Consider the following 19765-nt stretch of genomic DNA (forward strand, 5'->3'; position numbering starts at 1 on the left):
ACCATGCCATAGCTTTTATTTTTTGAAGCGTCTTTGATCTATTGTGCTCGATGAGACGGGTCATTGTATAGTTGCAACATTTGCACGAGTCCATGAGCCTTTCGTAAGCGCTTTTCATTGCACGAGAAAAAAAGAAAGAAAGCCAGTCAGTGTCATTGTACTTATTTGTATACCGTGCAATTTCGAAAGCCGTCGTCATACCGAAATTAAATCGTCTACGCTGTAAGCAAATTGGCTTTCCTAAACGAAATTATCAGGGCTGTTGCTCAGTCGGCAGCGGCTGCATACCGTGGTAGCTCGGAACGCACGAACACACATACGTGTACTAGGATACCGGTTCACTTAAAAAAAAATTGCTTCTTGCCAAAACCAATTACCTTGCAGTAGTGATGTTACTTTGGGATTCGCGACAACGTCGATCGTTGTCATCCTCGGGTGGTGTGACCTCCTTTGTCTATGCACACAGTGGACTGCGTTCCGCCAGGCTTCGCGAGCTCGCTTCTTGAGCGCAGCGTGGTAAACGTTATTGCGCAGACCAGTTAGTTTCGGCATATCCTTGCTGCTGTTTCGAACCGGCTGGACGTGTTCAACATATGATAGCTGTGTCCCACAAGGTGCTGCAAAAACCTTCGAGCAAAGCCCAACACATCAACCACCTTAGTGTTTGCAAAGTGGCCGTGAAACGGCCGAGAGTTCTACATACAACTTAGTAAAGGCAGACTGGCACGGTGCATACGCAGTGTGTTCGTGGATACTTTGCTACCATGAGAACTTTCACTTTTGACTATGCATATCCTATGGATAGTTGAGAGACTATATCCGATGTGTCCACGAAAACTTACTTTTATAATGGTCAAATATTCCACAGAATGTAATCAGCGCACAGGCGATCAATTCACAGTGAACAGTTCGCAGAAATTATTGCGAACAGCCCACGGGCACTACACATAAACATTTCATACATTTCCTATATAGGATGGATTATGTATAAGGGTAGTCACAATTTCACAATACTTCCTTGTTAACAGTCTACTACCTAACTTGTTCTGTTGAAGTCGTGCACAGCTGGCATCGAAACTCATCGCCGGCGCGCTCGGCGTACACGTTCAAAATAACTAGCTGGGACTACACATCACTCGTAGAATACGCACAGACGATGTAATTAGAATTATGTTTGAGCTCTCCAGTGGTTGCGAAAGAACAAATCATTTCATTACAAAAATCATGAGCCATTCCATTGCTGTGAAGTTAGATGACCAGCGAAGCTGTGTAACACACGATAAATAGGTGACACAGAATTTTAAACATATGTACGAACACAATTATTGTCTTGATCAGTGGTCATCGTGACGAAAGGTACGCATATACGTACATTTTTACAGATTCGCCTTTATTCGTGTTGTACATTCGTCATACGCATTCGTTATATTGACCGTTGTCGCGGAACAGTTAGTTCTAGAGAAATGAGATGCCGCTTTCGGCGGCGCGCCGCTACGCGCCGCACGTTGCCTCAGCGAAAGCGTACGAATATGAAACCATTACCTCCTCTGCCCTGCTTCTCTGCGATCAGCTGTCGGAAATACCACTGGGTTTTCGCTAAGGCACTGTGCTAGCTCCATTCATGCTGCAAAATGTGGAGCGGTGGAGTGAAGACGTGTGCAGTAATTGGGTGCGAAAATTGTGACTGGCACATTAAGAAATGGAATGAATCTGTGTGTCCAAGTTCACGAACCGCTGCTACATAATGACTGCCCGTGTTGCCGGCTCTTCACGATGCATGGCTTCCCTTGAGGATAAAAAATAGTTCACTAATCCGCCAACGTTGCAGCGCTAACCTCCAAAGAAATTACTTCCACCGCGGAACGTCTGCGCGAGGGAGTGCCGCTCGTTATACGGTGACAAAGGTAATAGCGCCACTTCTTGGCATACATTAAGTTTCTCGCATGTTATCTACACATACACACCCCAACTCACACGCAAACTTACGCCCACTGTATCGCTAACGTATCAAGAATGAGTGAACGGGTGCACACTTGAATCAATGCGCCGAAGCATGGGAGATGGCGACTACAAACGAGAGCACACTAATGTTTCAAGCTGAGTGTTTCGTAACGGTCCACACAGTAAGCGAGTGACTAGCGATAATAGCTACAAGCTATTACAACGTACAGAACATCTACGTTACAAACCGCGCGCTCAACAAGAACAAGTCTATCGCAACTGAGCTCACCTGCGAGCGATCAGACCGAAAATAAACAATCAGATAGTGACCGACCGGGGAACATTACTGAATCAGAAACGCGACAAGGCGCTGGTTAAATGTATTCGACAAATAAAGAATGAAGAGCAAAACATACTGATATTGATTCAATTCATAAGCGCTAACTTAGGATAGCTTAGAATACATTTTTAGCCCCGCTTTTATTACAAGAACCGTGCACGCTATTCGCACCGTTTGGACAAAGCTTAATGAGCTTTGAAAGCGCTTACATGTCCTTTGAAGCTTTAGCCAAAGCTTCACATGTCGTCCAAGCAGTCACCGCATACGATATCCGCCGAAGCAGAGGTTTGCAGAGCCGCACCGGCGTCATGTGCATCCATTGTAAATGCAGAGACAATTGGGGCAGCTGAGGCAATCAATGGACGCGTAACCACGTGATCAAACATGGCAGCCCCCACGGGATCACCGTGAGAAGTGCCCATACATTAGCGTTTTCATTTCGCGATGTATTGAGGGAATTAATTTCAGACTGAAATCACCGCACCGACTGGCAGTGGGCCAGTGCCGTCAGCGCCTTCGCAGAGGGAGGAGCAGTGCGGGAACGCTGGCATGATGAGCGCCATCGGAGCCAGCTGTGGAAAACGACGACGACGAAGGCGCGAGCAGTGGCACGAGCGCTAGGGGCAGTAGAGTGAGTGAGTGAGTGAGTGAAACCTTTATTGAGCTCTAGTAATTGTGCTCGTCTGCGGCTGGCGCGGATTCTGCAGGGGAGTCTTCCTCCTTTTTGTGCCTTCCCCGGAGGTCTTCACCCGCTGCTTCGTCCGTCCTCTATCGCAATGGTCGGCTGCCCTCAGTCCAGGGCTCCGCTCGCTTCTGCTGACCGTCGTGCATGCCGCACTAGACCTAACTGGTCTTCGCAGCGGTCGCTGGACAGCAGTTCCTCTCATTGCTCCGCTCTTGGGTGTGATATGATTGGGACGACGTCAGTTTGTTGACATGTTATGTGGTATAATGTGGGTTTCTCATTGCATCATAGACATTTGTCTTTATATAGTGTGGGGTGCACTTTAATTAGCACGTTAAGGTCAGGGTAAGACCTTGTTTGCTGTTGTCTCTGTGCGACAGCTTCTTCACTGCTATAGGAGACTTGTGCGGCGGGGGGTACCACTTCCTGTTGCCTCTGTAACTGTCTAAAATGGCCGAGTACTTTAGGGGTACAGGCACGGGTTCCCGTAGGCTGTTGACGTTGGACGCTCGGTAATTAGTGTGCTCTCGAGCTATCCTCTCCTCCTCTTGGTTGCCTGCCACGCCCGTGTGTCCTGGTACACATGCGATCTTGCGTGCGATCGCTTCATGTGGCACTGTGCCTGTTTGTAGTTGTGTTTCACAGTCTCCTGAGCAAAGTATGCGGAGTACTCGGTGACTGATTCTGCCATGCAAGTAGTTGCAGCAGGCTGTCTGCGAGTCCGAGGGTATTGTTAGCGACTGTCCGATCCGATAGCCCTCCACTACCGCTAGAGCAACGGCCACTTCTTCAGCCTCGACTGTACCGGGCATTCTTGTAGCGAAATGCTGTTTTTCTCTCGTAGCGCCGAGTCGACCATCGTTGATATTGCAGTATGGGAACGCTGGCATGATGAGCGGCAAGCAGAGCCACCTGTGGAAGGAGACGACGAACGTGCGGATAGTGCATTCGCCTGATTATGCCGAGTGGCACCAAAGAGCCGGCTGTAGAAGACGACGACGACGACGAACGCGCGAGCTGTAGCACGAGCAATTGCTGATGAAGCTGTTTTTCGATCGCGCACATGAAAATTTCGCGGAACCCTATAGCCGTAAACAGCATCGCTGAAGTAAAGAAACGTTTGTGCGTTTTTCGGCGACACGCGAACCAGAAAAAAACAACAACAACTTGCAGACTTTTTTCGACGCTGCACGAACTAGACAAGTCAGCACTGATGAGCGCCACAATTTTCACGCATTAAAGCCCGTGTCGCAGAAAATCCGGCGTCCGCGTCCCGCGTCGGCGTTGGGCGTCGCTTCGGCGAAAAGAATTGCGAACCAAATTCAGAACCACGCATACCCAAAGATTTCTATACCGCCAAAGTTGTTCATACCTTGTTTTTCATTCTTTACGATGTTACTGCTCGGAATTTTGAGAACGGCAACCCACAAACAAATGCTATGGGAAAAAAAAAAAAAAGAAGACCGACAGCGCATGTCCTTTATGTTAGCTCTTCTCGGACTGAAATATTAAAAGTGCGAAACAATAACAGGAGATCGACGCACGCAAGAGGCCGCGTTTCCCGGTAAACGCTACGGTTGCGTAAGCTGCAGTTGCCAGGAAGCATGAAAAGCAGCAAGGGGTCTTTGAACGCTATCGCGATCCACTCTTAAAGGCGAAGCTTAAGCGTCCTCCAAATTTTTAAAGGAGCCAAACACTGAAACTTGGAAAGCTTCCAAACTTTTACAGAGCCACGACGGCCCAAATACGAAAGAAATACTTTGAAATCCGTGACGTCATATCGACTTGCCGGCGGTGGAGTTTCGGCGCAACATTGAAAAAGTGCAATACCTTCATGTGCTCTTCTACGAACCGGCTCATTACCGGGAAATTCACGAAAAAAGAGTATTGAAATGACGTGTTGGCACTGATTTCTTGCTTCTCCTTGGCGTCCCTTTCAGGTGCACAGTTCTCAAAGGACGGCACGCGAGCGAGTTACGCACACGACGCACCGACTTCTTTCGATGCTTCATCGATTGCGATTTGCCGGTGCACTGATTCTGGTAATTGTTTCGTTTGTGTGTCTGCACTTCGGTGAGACGGCTGGTAATTTTTCCATGCATGAGCGCTTCTTTTGTTCTTGCTTCCACAAAGATTCGGGAGTGGAAGACGTACGAAGCTGTTCGCGCGCAAGCAAGACCGGTTGGTAACAGCGGGCGTCGGACACTATCGATAGCGAAAGAGATAACAGCGCCAGCGGCGGACTGATACTTACGAGGAAATGAGTATGCAATATCGCAGATGAAGCTCGAAAGGAAAATAAAAATTTTTTAGATACCTCAACGAACGATGAAACGGAGAATAACAAGGGTAGCGCTACGCGAACGCTTTGGCTCGTGGCCAACTCCGGTGTGCCGACCGAAACACGTAAAACTCAGACACGCTTTCATGAGACAAGCGTTGGAACGATTTGAACGAAACCCGCGACCTCGTGCTAAGAGCGCAACACAGCTGCTGCACCGCGGCGGGTGTCGGGCACGGCAATGGATCAGAGAGTGCGACGGCGTTCGCCGGCGCAGGATGGGTTCGGGTGACGCGAAACTACCTCTGGCCCGGTAGTGAAATTAGAGAATGTGCTCGCGATGTTGATCACGGATTTACCCTCCCGTCAGATGAAAAGTCAACGCCCGCTAGCAGAACACTGCCCGCTATAGTCGTGAAGCAGAGCCCGTGCAGGAAGCAGTCGCACGCTCACTCTCCCTGTCCGCGCTGGCGCATGCATGCAGGGCGATTTGACGGCTCCAGCTGCAGCGGGAGGCGTCGTCGTCCGCATACGAGCGGCATCAACGCCGACGCCGGCTCCGAAGGCTGGCGAAACGGCCGGCGTCGCCGCTCGGTCGTCGAGCCGCTCGGGACGATTCTCTCCCGCCTCGCTGCCCGCCGGGGGCGTGGCGGCTGCATCCGCTCGCTAAGAAACGCAGGAAGTGGACAGATAAGGCCCTCGCACAGAGACCCGCGGAGCTAAGGCGAGGAGCACTAAGTGGCCTAAGCGGTTCGGACCGTTTAAGAGCTCTAGATATAGTGTAGAACGTCTCGTCGTTAAAAAAAAGAAGAAAACGAAAAAAGAAAGCTATATGGCCTCGGGAGACATACGCGGTTTCGCCCTCTGAAGCAACCAGATCAATTTAGAGGACCAGAAAGGCAACGGGACGTTCCAATGATACGAAAATATAGGAATGATCGAGAAAAAAGAAATTGGGAATTCCCATTAGCGGATTTGGCCTTCAGGAGGAGCACGTTGCCAGCTACGGGCTGATTTAGCCTACCAGGGGCATGCCGGCAATCGCTCCGCCCGAGCGTCTCCCTTAAATTTGCGGGGTAAATATGCGTAGGGATAAACAGTTAATCGCAGAACACAAATGTATGATACCACTCGACCGAGTTCATTCCGTGCCGAGTGAAGCTACCTACTGCATCAAACGATTGGTGACGTTTAGTATTATCTGCTAAACGTCACCACTCGTTAACGATATCGGCTGCAAAGAAATGCTTACAAAGCGTGCGAGTTGCTTGCTTTGGCAATGAGCCTAGTCGTTTATTTGATGTGCGCATTCGTTTAGTGTTGCATGATTATCGCGGGCCGTAAGCAGCCGTGCTTCCAACGACGCGTGCAACGTTTCTTGAACGCTAAACCCGAGTGCCCGGGACTTTTCCCGCACGAGGGCTTGTCGTAGTTCTTGCAATTAGAGCCTTCCTACGGAAAGCCCTTTATACACTGTTATCGTCGAGACCGATAAGACAGCGAGCTGGGTTGCAAAGAGCAGTCTTCTCGTTAAGCAGTCAGTTTTTAGCTTGCTCAGGGCCGCTGCAACGTCGCTGACACACGCATTCACCGTGTGGCTTGGCAACAAAATGTACAAAAAGGGCAGCGGGGAGGGGGGGGGGGGCAGGCATATATATATAATGCACCTTTTAACTTCAAAATGCAGGGTTGTCTTCTGCGTTGGCATTTTCAAATTCCCTAATTTTTCTAGATTTTCTCTGACTGCTATTATTGAAAACACTGGCGGTTCATGTGCAAGAAAAAAAAATGGAACTCGTATGTTTCCGGATTTTTCCTGATGGTAGACAGCCTGAAATGGTTGACATGAAATGTCGTGATTCGAACTATGTTTTATGTAAGTAACGCATCTTTTTTCATACGTGAAATATATTGAACAACAATAAATAAAGGCAGTCTTAAAAAGAGGTTGTCACTAAATATGCGCTTATTATTTCACTCTGACTTGCCAGCTTCGTGACACTTACGATGTGTTGCCGAGCGTGTTATTTCATAGCTATAGCAAAGTCTAGGCCAGTCTAACCAAAGCCAGGACTAGTGAAACTCGTAATCGACATTATACTGGCATACCAAAGGGCATTATACTGGCCTACCATTAGCTTCTATATCCGAACCAGTTCGGATTTAGAAGCCAATGGGTTACGTTTACGCATACACGACGCCCTGCGTGCGTCGAGCGGATGGGCAACGTGCACACCAAGACCGCAGTAATCTGGCGCACATCTCTCGCACGTGCGTGTTCTCTACAACACACGTGCGTAGCACGCCATACGTGCATAGAAACCACCGTGAGCTGTAGAAGTCAAGCGATGAGCTCAAGGAGCGGCAAAAATACCTCAGATACCGTGACATGCATTATGCAGCAGTAACTCCACCTCCTACATTGCTTTCCTTACAGAATCACAAATATTAAAGGTTACTCTGCAGTACATTTATTCGGTGACTTCTGGGACATCGTCCTGATGGTCAGCCTATATTTTAACCCCACATCCGGACAAAGGTCTCGCCTAGACTTTTCAATAGCTCCGGAGCTTCGTTAATTGAGCGCTCCCACATTCATGCAAATTTCCTATAGCCTTATCGCTAGCTACATTTACAAATTTACAGCCATTGACAGTGTTTAGCCTCTCTTATGACGCCCATTGTGTTACGTCACCAGACAAGTGGTCTGCAGCCCTCCGCGCTACATTGCCTGCCAAACTCCGCTGTCGAAAAGCGCCAGAACCACGTTTGATCTTCAAACCGTGCTTTCATTCTGCCTCTTCACGTTATGCCGATTACTTTCCTTTCCGACCCTCATTCGGCGATAGTCAGCTTCTCGGCAAGTTTCTTAGTCTCTAGCTTTCAGTGCTGGAGGTTATCGCTGGCAGAATAAGCATTGTAGAGTATAAGCTGCCGTTTACAGTGTCCTTCCAGATATGGTTCAACAATTTCCTGTGTACGTGGGCCTATAAGGTGTTGCCTTTTTGCATGCGGCACTGTAGTGTGTTAGACAGCGTTTGCAAAACACACACGTAGGTAGGTTGGAATAAAGACGTCTGCAAAACCCGGTGGCGCGATTTAAAACTGCAAGTAGAACTCACAGCACCAAGACACGGCCATGTACCTGACCCATGATTTGAGCTTTGCGTCTCAAGAAAGCTCAAACAAGAAAATAAAGAAAATGAAGATAAGTGGAAGAAAAAGCAGCAGCAGCAGCAGCAGCAGCAGCAGCAGCAGCAGCAGTAGTAGTCGTAGTAGTAGTAGTAGTAGTAGTAGTAGTAGTAGTAGTAGTAGTAGTAGTAGTAGTAGTAGTAGTAGTAGTAGTAGTAGAAGTAGTAGTAGTATAGTAGAAGAAGGAGACGAAGAAGAAAGAGCAGGAGGAGGTTGGAAAGGCTGCTTCTTGGCCAATCCCCCATCGTTTGTAGGGGCCTCACACGTGATAGGCAACAACAACAACAAAGGCTGCCATGAGGTTCGGCCACCTGAAATAGCGTGTACCACTCACCGGACACTCCCGCTGAGGCTGCGACGAAGGCGATGGGCAGCGAGGCGGCAGCCCGGCTCAGCTGCGCGGTGCGCACCAGGTGCAGGTAGAGCACGCCGTACGAGCGGAACAGCGCCGAGGCGAAAAAGAAGAGCCAGCCGCTGGCCAGCACCGTGGGCCAGCTGCTGGCCGGAACCGCGGGGGCGTCGCTCGTGGCGCGGCTGTACGGCACCATGGCTGCTGCTCCTGCGGAGGGCGCCGCTTAGTACTCACCGCTCGTGTGGGGGGAGAGGTATGGGGAGAGGCGGGAACGCCTGCACGATCCAGGACTAGAATGCCTTATCGCACGCATACCATAAGGCACCATATAATTATTTAGGTATTCTTCATTCGGTTTTCTTTTTCCGCGCAGCTATCTCGCTGGGATGTGAGCGTGACGTTCATCCCCACCGCACGCACGCACGCACGCACGCACGCACGCACGCACGCACGCACGCACGCACGCACCCACCCACCAACCCACCCACCCAACATGTTTACACTTTAGTAACTACGCACCAAAAACAGATATCGCGATTGCGCAAGGTTAGAGCGTCTAAAACAGGAAAACATGATCAATCAGCTTTTAGCTTACATGGCGTCCTTGTAGTGTTTACGCGAATTTCGTGGAAATATTATACACAGGCTACTAGTCTATGTTTTAGAGGTGCGTAATGTATCATATTCGCCCACTTTGGAGCACCAAATTGGTGTAGATAACAGCAATGCGAAATCTATTTTCATTGCGGAATTATAAGTCCTAAATTTGATACTTAGGTTTAAGAAAATACTTCCTTATTCAACTTTTCTTAATCAAAACAAACTTCATAAGCATAAATAAACAAAAAGCTGCTCTCAACTGTCGGCAGTGTTATGATCAACCTAAGTTTTCCAAGACGCCCTCGACTGTCACGGTTGGTGTTTACGTCTCATCATTCACTTCGCTTCAAGGCAGCAACGTCGCCCTCCTGACTGTCACGAAGTGGCCAATTATCAATGAAATGATCCTCGTCGAGAACTCCCGGGGGAAAGCATGGAGGACAGGTGGTTGCCTCCTATTGTGACACGTTGGAGACAGGTGCGCCACGTCGAAGCACAACGAGAAGCGCATTGAGGACAGCACCACGAGCAGCACAGTGGGGACCAGTGAGGGACGACAGAGGCGGTGAACGTTTCGGCATTTGTGACTGGCCAGTGCATTCCCTCAAAGAGAGAAAATGGGGTTATTTAAGGACGTCCTGGCCCACTTGTTAGATCAGAACTGCTTGGGACTCGGATAAGAGTCACAACCATGTATCAATGAAGTGAATACATTCTTTTCTGCTTTTTTTCATCATCACGATGCCCGGCTCAGTCGTCGTTTCCCGATTCTTGCGGTAAAGAGCCACGTCACCCGGTCGAGATGGTATCAACTGGTTGGCAGCAATGGGGATACTCCGCCCTTCGTCCTGGCTTCAGCAGAATGGTGAGCCCTTGACTTTCTTTGGGAATTTGCCAAGTTTTAGCTCTTGCGTTTTCTAAAACTGCAAATTAGTTTCTGTGCGTCCAGGCTCCTGTTGAAAGCTTCCTCACGTCACAGCAAAGTAAGAAAGTCCTCGTTCGGGATTGACAATGGATTTAAGCAAAATGGAGAAAGACAGAGTTGTTAATAATTTGTGAAGAGCTTGGAATTGAGGTCGGGAAAAGTCAGAGAAAGCCGCAGCTTACTGAGGCGTTTGAGAAGTGTAGTGCTCTTGAGGATGAAATTTCAGAAGCATGGGAATAAATAGAGAAACCAGCTGAGAAAGCTGAACAAAACGCTGCCGAAGAAATGCAAGGAGCTTCAGAGGAAAGGGAAAAAACTGAACAAAACACGGAAGAAGAAAGCCAAAGAGCTGCAGAAGAAAGTAAAAAAAAAACTGAGCAAAACGCTGTAGAAGAACGGCAGGGAGCTGATCAAAGGGAAGCTGCAGAAAGAAAGAAACGAGAGCAGCAGAGATCTGATCAAAGGGAAGCTGCAGAAAGAAAGGAACGAGAGGAACAGAGAGCTCACGAACTAAAGCTAAAAGAACTAGACGTGCAGCGGGATCTGGCCATGCAATCGGCAAATAACATCTCCATAAATGAAAGACGTTCGGGTGAAGCAGGAGTAAAAATAAGGGATCTCATGCCTCAGTACAAGGTAAACGATTACATGAGTCTGTTTAACGTTGTTGTTGAACGAATCTGCGAGAAAAACGGGTTGGCACTGGAAAGTTGGCCACGACAGATTCTGACCGTTCTTCGTGGCGACGCAACCGAAATAATTGCAAGGCTAACGAGAGACGACACAAACGGCTATCAGAAAGTAAAAGCTGCGTTGCTAAGGAAATATCGGCTCTCAGCTGAGGCTCCCCGTTGTCGTTTTCGGGAGACAGCTAGAACGCCGGGGGAGTCTTTTCAAGATTTCCCGTATAAGCTGAAAGTTAATTTAATTGAGTGGTTAAAAGGGTAAGATGCGTTCGGTTGTCACGACAAGGTTGTTGAGTTAATCTTGGATGGAGCAGTTCTATGGGTCCTTCAGCGAAGAGCTGCGCCTGTGGATTCATGATAGGTCGAGCGAAAAGGCCTTGGAACGTGCTGCCGTGCTAGCATATGAATTCGCTGCACGGCGCGAATCCGAGAAAACGCGTGTCAGGCCATTCACTAAATTCAGCAAAGAGGAAAACAGGCGCCCCATTCACCACGAGAAGGCTGGAGGAGGGACACAAGACGTGCAGCCCGATAATTCAGGAGAGGATAACACCGCAGTAAAATACTAAAGATAAACAGCAAAAGCGTTTGAGACTAGAAAACTGGTCGTCTGTTTCCGTTGCCAGGAGCCTGGACACCTTGCAATCAGCTGTCGGGAAAGCCTAGAATTGTTTTTACTTTTGTGAAAGGCGGCGATGACAACTTGGCCCTCTTAGAACCTTAACTTCGCGACCTAGTAGTGAATGGAATGCCGTGTAAAGTACTTAGAGACTCAGCTGCGACAATGGACGATGTCCACCCTACGTTTGTGCAACCTGAGGATTTCACTGGGAAATGTGCGTAGATCCGGCAGGTAGTCGAGAAGAATAGTGTTTACTTGCCCATAGCCAACGTGAAGATTGAAGGGCCGTTTGGACTATTGCTGACTGAAGCAGCAGTATCGCCAAATGTGTCTAAACATTATCCCTACTTATTTTCAAATCACTCGGAAATGCTATTGAAGAAAAAGGGCCGAGTTTTGGCGACCATACAGTCCAAGCTGTCACGCGTTCCAAGGCTCAAGAGATCGCGACGTAGAGAGAGAGAGAGAGAGAGAGAGAGTAAACGTTTATTGTAGTAGAAGTTGTAGGGTTATGGTGGGTGGAGCCCCTCATCCAGGGCCCCATTGGTTACAGTGGCTAGCCAATCCTGGTCAAGGGTCGCCAGTTGGCTTCTCAATTCCACTTTCGCGAGCCGCGCCTCCTACGACCAGTCATGGAGAGGGTTGCCTAACAGCGGCGAGGTAGCAGCCGCCGGACGTAACGCGCACTATAATGTTATGTGTTCCAGTGTCGGTGTTCCTTCGCACCACGGGAATTTGTTGCTGTATTTGTCTGGGTACATTTTGTGTAGCCTGTATAAATGTGGGAAAGTGTTAGTTTGCAGGCGGCGCCAGTCCCGTGACGGAGATAAATCACGACAACGAAGCCAAAAATATGCCTTATGACATAGACGCTCTAGAAGCACAGCACACTGCAAGTGAAATCAATGAAAAAGGCGCTTGCGAGGAGGCATCCGGGTCAGTGGGAATACCACAGCAAAGGCTATCAAAGGAATTAGAGATTAATTTGATACTGACATATTCGGAAAGCTCTTTAGACCTGCTAAAAGTCGTTAAAGACGGAATCGCGGCGGAAGAAGAGAGCAGTTACGTCGCGAAAGTAGAGACAAGGACTATCCTGGAGGACGTTCCTTGCGGAGACGAGGCTTGTTTGAGCAGCCCCAAAAGTTTCAAGGAGGCGCTGAAGTGGCCAATGATCTATGAAGGGGTCCTTGTCGAGAACTCCCGGCGGAAAGCATCGAGGACAGTTGGTTGCCTCCTATTGTGACACGTTGGAGACAGGTGCGCCGCGTCGAAGCACAACGAGGAGCGGATAAAATACATGAGCACCACGAGCAGCGCAGCGGAGACCAGTGAGGGACGACAGAGGTGGAAAACGATTCGGCATTTGTGACTGGCCAGTGGATTCCCTCAACGAGGGAAAGAGGGGTTATTTAAGGCCGTCCTGGCCCACGGGTTAGATCAGAACCGCTCGAGACTCGGATAAGAGTCACAACCATGTACCAACCAAGTGAATATATTCTTTTCTCCTTTTTTTTTTTCGCAATCGCGATGCCAGGATTCGTCGTCGTTTCCTGATTCTTGCGCTTACGGCCCACCTAACCCGGTCGAGATCGTATCAGCAGGGCTTAAGTTTATCTATTAAGGTAAAAAACCCCTTCAAAATAGGTTCACTGGACTCCCAGCAAAGCGGTTTCCCGTTCCCGTTCTGCAGACACAAACTCACGAGATAAAACTTCGCCAACAAAAATTACGATAATATTAATAAGTTATTTAATTTGAGTGATTAGTGCAGCATTATTAGGTTATCTTGTTACTAGATTCATGCTTGTAGAATCCAATTGGATCTGCACATTGTAAGAAAAAGCCTATCCAAATTTACACTTTGCTGTTGCTTTGCCATTGATGCAAGAGCACCATGAAGGGCGGACAGTAAGAATGGATGAACGCATAAACGAATTAACTACAACTTAAGCTCCTCTAATCCTTCCCATCTATACGAATGCAAATCAGTGCACTAACTGTTAAACTGCGTATCTAAGTGTCTTCAGTTCGAGGCCGTTTATAGCTGTGCTTTGCGCATGGGCATTACTTCGCTATTGCGCAGCTAAAAGATAAACTCGCTAGCAGCTCTTGTACAGGGCGCTCTATTTTGCGTACTTCAAGGACTGTAGGGCCATTGTTCCAATTACGAGCCGTGAAATGCAGTAAATGCCTGTGCCGGGACGGTGATGCCGAAAGAGGAAGAGCGCTGAGCTGTCGTAGGCCGCCCGAAAACGAGAACAATGAACGAGTGGGAGGACACAAAACGACAAAGAACAAGAACAGCGGTGACGTGTGCGCACCACACCCGCGTTCATCCAAGCGCAGCACAAAGTCATTCATTGCATAGCGGCATGAAACGTTCGTAGCCGCCTACGCGAGCCAGCTCATCACTCCGCTTTCAAGAGCTAGGTTGTTCCGGCTTTTGCAGAACATGGTAGCCTTCGTCTGTAAAAAAGAAAAAAAAAAAGAAAATATAATCTCTATATAATTTAGTGCATCAGGGAATACTTGCAAGCCATCGCTGAAACATTCGCATTACAAATAAGTACACAGAAACTTTAGGATGTGAATTGAAATTGAATTCCGGAGTTTTACTTGCCAGAACCGCGACTCGATTATGAGGGACGCCGTAGAGGGGGACTCCGGATTAATTTTGACCACCCGGGGATCTTTAACGTGGCCACAATGCACGGAACTATACTGTGTGCTCGACTTGGTAGATAATATTTCTGCGTGCCTATACGTCTAAACTGCAAGCAGAGATTGAATAATGCGTTTACATCGTTCTATCATTCAATGCCTCGGATTCACGAGGTATAGAATTTTAGGCAATAATCCGCTCGTACTAACCAGACGGGAAAACGAGTTTATGGTGTTCTTGCTGAAACAGACAGGGGGCGCTACATGAAGACAGCTGCTTCGGCGAATAATTATGTTTCCACTTCAGTTGATTGACGAAGTCCCATGTCGGTGCATTGCAGTCAGCATATCGCTGTTTCTCGAACTCGGCTACATTATAAGCAGTGAAATGTATGAATACACTAATAGAAAAGAATGGCTTTTGTGGTTGTGGGTTTGTGACAACAACTCCATTTCCTATCAGAAAGAATAGTTGATAAATAGACTTCAGAGACCATTTTACCAATGCGACTCTCTTTCTGAGACAAAATTGGATGCTAAGTATTATGATTCAAACGACGTTGCAAGAAGCACACTAGCGGCGGCTGACTAAATCGCGTTCGAGAACAAAGGAGACAAACGAAGCTCACTTCGACGGCTGTGAATTGTAAATGTTTTGGAAATGAACAGATATTCCTATACTCTGTTCGCTATGCGAAGAAAGAGCGTAAACGTACGCAAGCTAGCCTGAATTATGTTTTGTCTTGGAAATGAGATATAACGGAAACTGCTTGCCCAAGTCTCGATGTTCCATCGTCCTCAAGCTGTATCCCCTTTAAAACTTAGTAAGCTTATCTGTCTCCAGCCTCTGATGAGCTGGTTAAACCTTGTTTCACAATTTATGTGGGAACATCGGCAAGCGCCATTAAGAGTGCCCTATTTCAGTTGCGGCTACTTGCAAGATAGATAGCGCTGCATGCACTCATTTCAGAATGTTACGACAGCGCCAGATAATGGCCTTGAGACGGCTTCACATTGTTCCCCCTCCTTTTTCTTTCTCCATATCGCAGACGTATAGCTATGGTCGATGAACGAAGTTTGGGGCGCAGATTTCTGCCGTCGGAGGCAGGCACGCTTTCTCGTCCCAAAGCTCAAAGAAGCTTCTACGTGTGGGCTACACACGTGACCATGTAGAAGAGCCTGCCACGGACTCACGTAAATATAAACGCATGACGAACGCTCCCCTTCCCCACTTACATAATTCAAAGAGATTGGGAAAAGAAAAAGAAAAAAAGGAAACGACTGCTGTGAACAAAAGAAGGGGTAAGAATAGCTGAAAGACCGTTTCTATCTAGATATACGGCTGCCACAAAGAAGCGAACCTTCTCATTTACGGTGCGAGTGAAGTGACTTGTTGAAGGACAGTGTTTGAGAAAGAGGCCAGGCGGGAGAATAGGCTTTGCGAAAATAGTAGAGACGCCGGAACAAGGCATTCGCGCGTGTAGACAGCGGGACCGAAGCGTGCTTTCTGTAACAAAAGAGAATGGCAACGAAACACGTTAGACTAACGCCACTTTCGCAAAGTGTGAGAGCGTGCGTACGTGTTAAGTGTGCAACGTGATACAAGGAGTCACGTCGGCATTAATCCTTTAACTGTAGGGCAAAAAAAAAAAAATAATAATTCGCAGATGTATGCCAATCTGACAAATGATGCATATACGACAGTAAAGCTGCATAAGCGAGTTCTCAAACCCTTCCGAAATACTAGGCGTCTGTCTGCTCGCTCACAGCATCGTTTGAAATGCTGTACAACCGTTTCAGCTTTACAAACTCCCAACTGGCCTTCAACGTGGATTTAGTATAACGCGACATAAAAAAAAACTAAAATTAAGGATTATCGTAAAAAAAAAAAACGCTCATCTAAAGTTGTTTTTTATTCGAACGAGATATACGCACAGTAGCTTTTATTTTATTGCCATTGATCATTACGCTTCAAAGAAAATTCCGGGCCGGGGTACACGTTGCTTTGCATTTACATTTGGTATCGACCACGCTGTCGCACGCCGTCCGTCACCGCCGCGGAACTCCCCTCAACAGCTTCGATGTGAAATCAGCTAGTGCGCGCAAACAACATTCTCAATGAGTTTTGTTTGTCTCAAATATCAAATCCAGTTCGAAGACATTCGGCGGAAGAATAAGCGAAATACAGAAAGCGAGCAAATCTCAGCGATGGGCCAGTCAGCCAGTTGGCAGAAGGCAAAGCTGCGTATAGGCTCCGAGTGCTCACCGGGCTCGACGACGGGCACAAGAGCGCTGCACCGGGAACGCGATGGAAGCCGCCTAAAGGTTTTCGAAGTCTTCTGTATTTAGGCCGCACGGCTGGCACAAAATATGGCCGATGGAAGACGTATTAGGCCAATAAGATTGAAATTCGGACGGGTTGGCGAAACTGCATAACGCAACAACGCAAACGGACGACACAACGAAAGCTACGGGACAAGTGCTGACTCGCAACTAAGAATTATTCACACAAAATAAGGTAATGCATATACTCGCACAAAATCAAATCGAAATGCATAAACATAAGCACGTGTCTCCGTCAGTAGCCTTTCTGCAGCGAGCTATCGATGCTCGCCCATTCCTTTTGCGATACAGTGTAATCGAAGGCTGGCTAATTAATGCCGTCAGAACCTTTGCATTCAAAGTGTTACGCGCTCGGCGACGGGCCTAGATGGTGTGCTTTACCGGCCGGAAGAGCATGATCGACCAACATATCACGCGAGATGCCTTCTGCATCTCCGAGTGCACGGCAGGAATGCCCTCCGAAGTGTGGTCGATACAGAAAGTGTTACTAAAGATATCGGGCTCTAGTAAGACATTCAATGCACGTAAAGTCAGGGTTGAAGCGCACCTACAATTATTTAGGCATTCGCGGTTCGTGCACATTTTCTTGAGTTGCGCAATAAAGTTGGTACTATATTTAAACGGTTCATAAACACGAAATAACTTCCTTTGCGCCGTTAATGTGGATTTCAAAATGTGGAGTTATCGGAAGAGCGAAGACCTAGCTTATCAAACAATATTTTTCTTTAAAATTCATTTTGCCCTTCTTCGCTGGATCGCGTGAATCCGCGCTCCTGCTACAGTCCGGATGAGTTGGCCGGACGGGTTACACCAAATGTATCCGGGATTTCAACCCTCGCAATCGGGGTGTGAGCCATCGCGAGGCCCGGCCGCCGCCGTCCCCGACGCCTTATCTCGCGGTCTACCTGCTACGGACGGTCGCACGTCTTAGAGCGAATGCCCGATCGGAGGAAAGAGGGTCCTTCCAGAACACGACCGCTGAACCACCTTGCGCGACGGCCCGTGTCCCACACGTTCGGAACACGCGATGCGCAGCCTGCGTTTGTGCTTGTCTCTGTTTTTACGCGCAGCCGGGGCGCGGTAACGGTGCTCGACGCAAACGGTCGACGGAACGACGGCCCCCCACACAGCGGCTCCTCTAGAGGTTCACGGATGTCCCAAACGCGGAACCCTGGCAGCCCATCATCGACAATGGCCCGTCCCCGGCCACCGGCCTCCGTCCGGTCACGGTCGTAGGGAAGTCAGGTTTCTTCTTTCTTTCTTTCGTCATCTCTCTCTCAGTTCCTCATCCTTCACGCACGCGCCGCACCAGGAAGTCGCAGCTGCCTCGCCAATCGCTGCGTGCAACCCGCGCCCCACTTCGACGAAAGGAAAAAAAAAAATATAAAAGGAACGCGCACCGCGTCTCTGCTGTGTACAACTGCTCCAGCATGGTTGCTTGCAGTGAGGGAAGGGGAGGGGGCTTGTGCGGATCCTGCAAAACTGCCTCGCTTTTCACTGCTGTTTTACTTCGCCCAAACACACGCACACGTGCGCACACACAGTGCCGGTTCCTATGCGACGATTTATATTTGCGATCGCGCAAGCGCGGCGTTGCCGAGTGCGAGCATCTGCGCTGCATGCTAATGAGCCTCGGCGAGCGGCTGCCCTCTCCAACATCCCCTCTCACGCTGGTTACACTCTGGCATATCGCAGAAAAAGAGTGGAGGCCAGCCTTGTATACGCTGTGTATATAGAACCAACATGGAATTGTGAACGAATATTCGTTTGCACTGGAACGACCACCAGTTTGTTCTAAAGTTGGAAAATGACGAATTACGACTCTCAACGGCGACGACGATAAGTGCGGTAGATGTTTATTTGTCAAAGGGCAATGCGCTCCATTACTTTCGCTACACCTTTGCGCTGAAAGCTCGCGGTTGTGCTATTTATGCGACCTTCTTCACCCACCTGTTGAGCAGCCACGGGAAATAAAAGCCCTAAGCACACCCTTTAAGGCGCTTAGGAGTGAAATGCATGGTGCGCTGGGCGATCAGTCAGCATCTTCTTGAGTGCTGTAGTCGGACAACCGCCACAACGCGATGGCGGCACGCTTGGGGCAGGTGCGGCCAACGTTGCGCACGCCTCCGCCTTTTCTCTTCCGCTCCTCTACGACAGCGCATCCCACAACAACACATGCTTGCTTGGAAAAATAATGCAGGAATCCGAAAGTTATTTGACTCTCCCAAATGAGACAAGAAAGACTGTTCTGATCAGAATAATAGCAACGCTGTGAGCTTGCAAATCTTACTCGTGACTCAGCGCGGCAGCACGAAGCTGACTTCGAGCACGCCGTTACACGCGCGCCGGTTCCTGCTGGGGCCGGTCGCGCTTGTGTGCGCATCTCAGAAGCGTTCGACTCCCTGCTGATCTTCGCGGTACTGGTATACTCACCGTTTGTCGCAGTTTCAGGGCATGTTCACCAGGCAGCGACCACGGCGGGGGAGTCCGGCGCAGCTGCGTTGGCTGGACGCCGTTGCCGCCGCCGCTCCGAGCGCAGCGCACTTGGCCATGCGACGCCGCCCAGGCGGCTTCGGCGTAACAAACCCGAGGGCGGCTCAGCGGCTGCAAGGGGCTGTTGCTGCTCGGCGCAGGTCGCAACGTTGGCCGTCGATGAAGGCTTTTTCTCTTCAACACCACTGATGTTTCAACCGGTGAACTTTCCAAAGGACGCACTCAATATTCGCGGCGAATCTATCCGGGGCCTGTTGCCGCGCTGCACGCTGGAACCCAACACCTGTTTAGATTCTCTCTCCGCTTCTTGCCTATCCTCCTCTCGGCCGGTCGCCGCTCCCGTTCTCTCTCCCACGCTAGGCAAACTTCCGTCGGCGTGGCTGGCTGGCTGCATTCGCAGGCTGGCGCGGGCTGGCGGTCGTGACTTGACTGATAGAGGCACGAGAGTTGTGCGTGGCCTCTTGCGGAGGCGGTTCTGGAGGCCGCCATGTTTTATCCCCTCTACAACTCCAACGCTTTCACCTCGCACGAAAGCCATGCGCAGATCACGGCGCCAATTTGGTATAAGTGTTGCTGGGAGTCCGAGTAAAGGGAAATGCTTCCACGCAAGTGGGGTTTCAGTTTCCTTCATTCGATTATAT

General features: G+C 49.1%; 1 protein-coding gene across 4 annotated transcripts in view; it reads right to left on the minus strand.

The window, feature by feature from the left end:
- The window catches only part of LOC142578776 (uncharacterized), a 45479-nt gene extending 26016 nt beyond the window's left edge, over window positions 1-19463 (minus strand). The window contains exons 1-2 of one of the 4 annotated variants that reach the window (XM_075688342.1): window positions 19065-19463; window positions 8774-8992 (exon numbers count right to left, since the gene is read on the minus strand). In XM_075688342.1, coding sequence (XP_075544457.1) covers window positions 8774-8987 — 214 coding nt within the window. In that variant the 5' untranslated portion in view covers window positions 8988-8992; window positions 19065-19463. Of the gene's footprint in view, window positions 1-8773; window positions 9067-19064 lie in introns of all 4 variants that reach the window. The other 3 variants (XM_075688343.1, XM_075688341.1, XM_075688340.1) reach the window with 3 other exon arrangements.
- Window positions 19464-19765: the final 302 nt, after the last annotated feature.

This window comes from Dermacentor variabilis, chromosome 4 (genome assembly GCF_050947875.1).
Source record: "Dermacentor variabilis isolate Ectoservices chromosome 4, ASM5094787v1, whole genome shotgun sequence".
NCBI lineage: Eukaryota > Metazoa > Arthropoda > Arachnida > Ixodida > Ixodidae > Dermacentor > Dermacentor variabilis.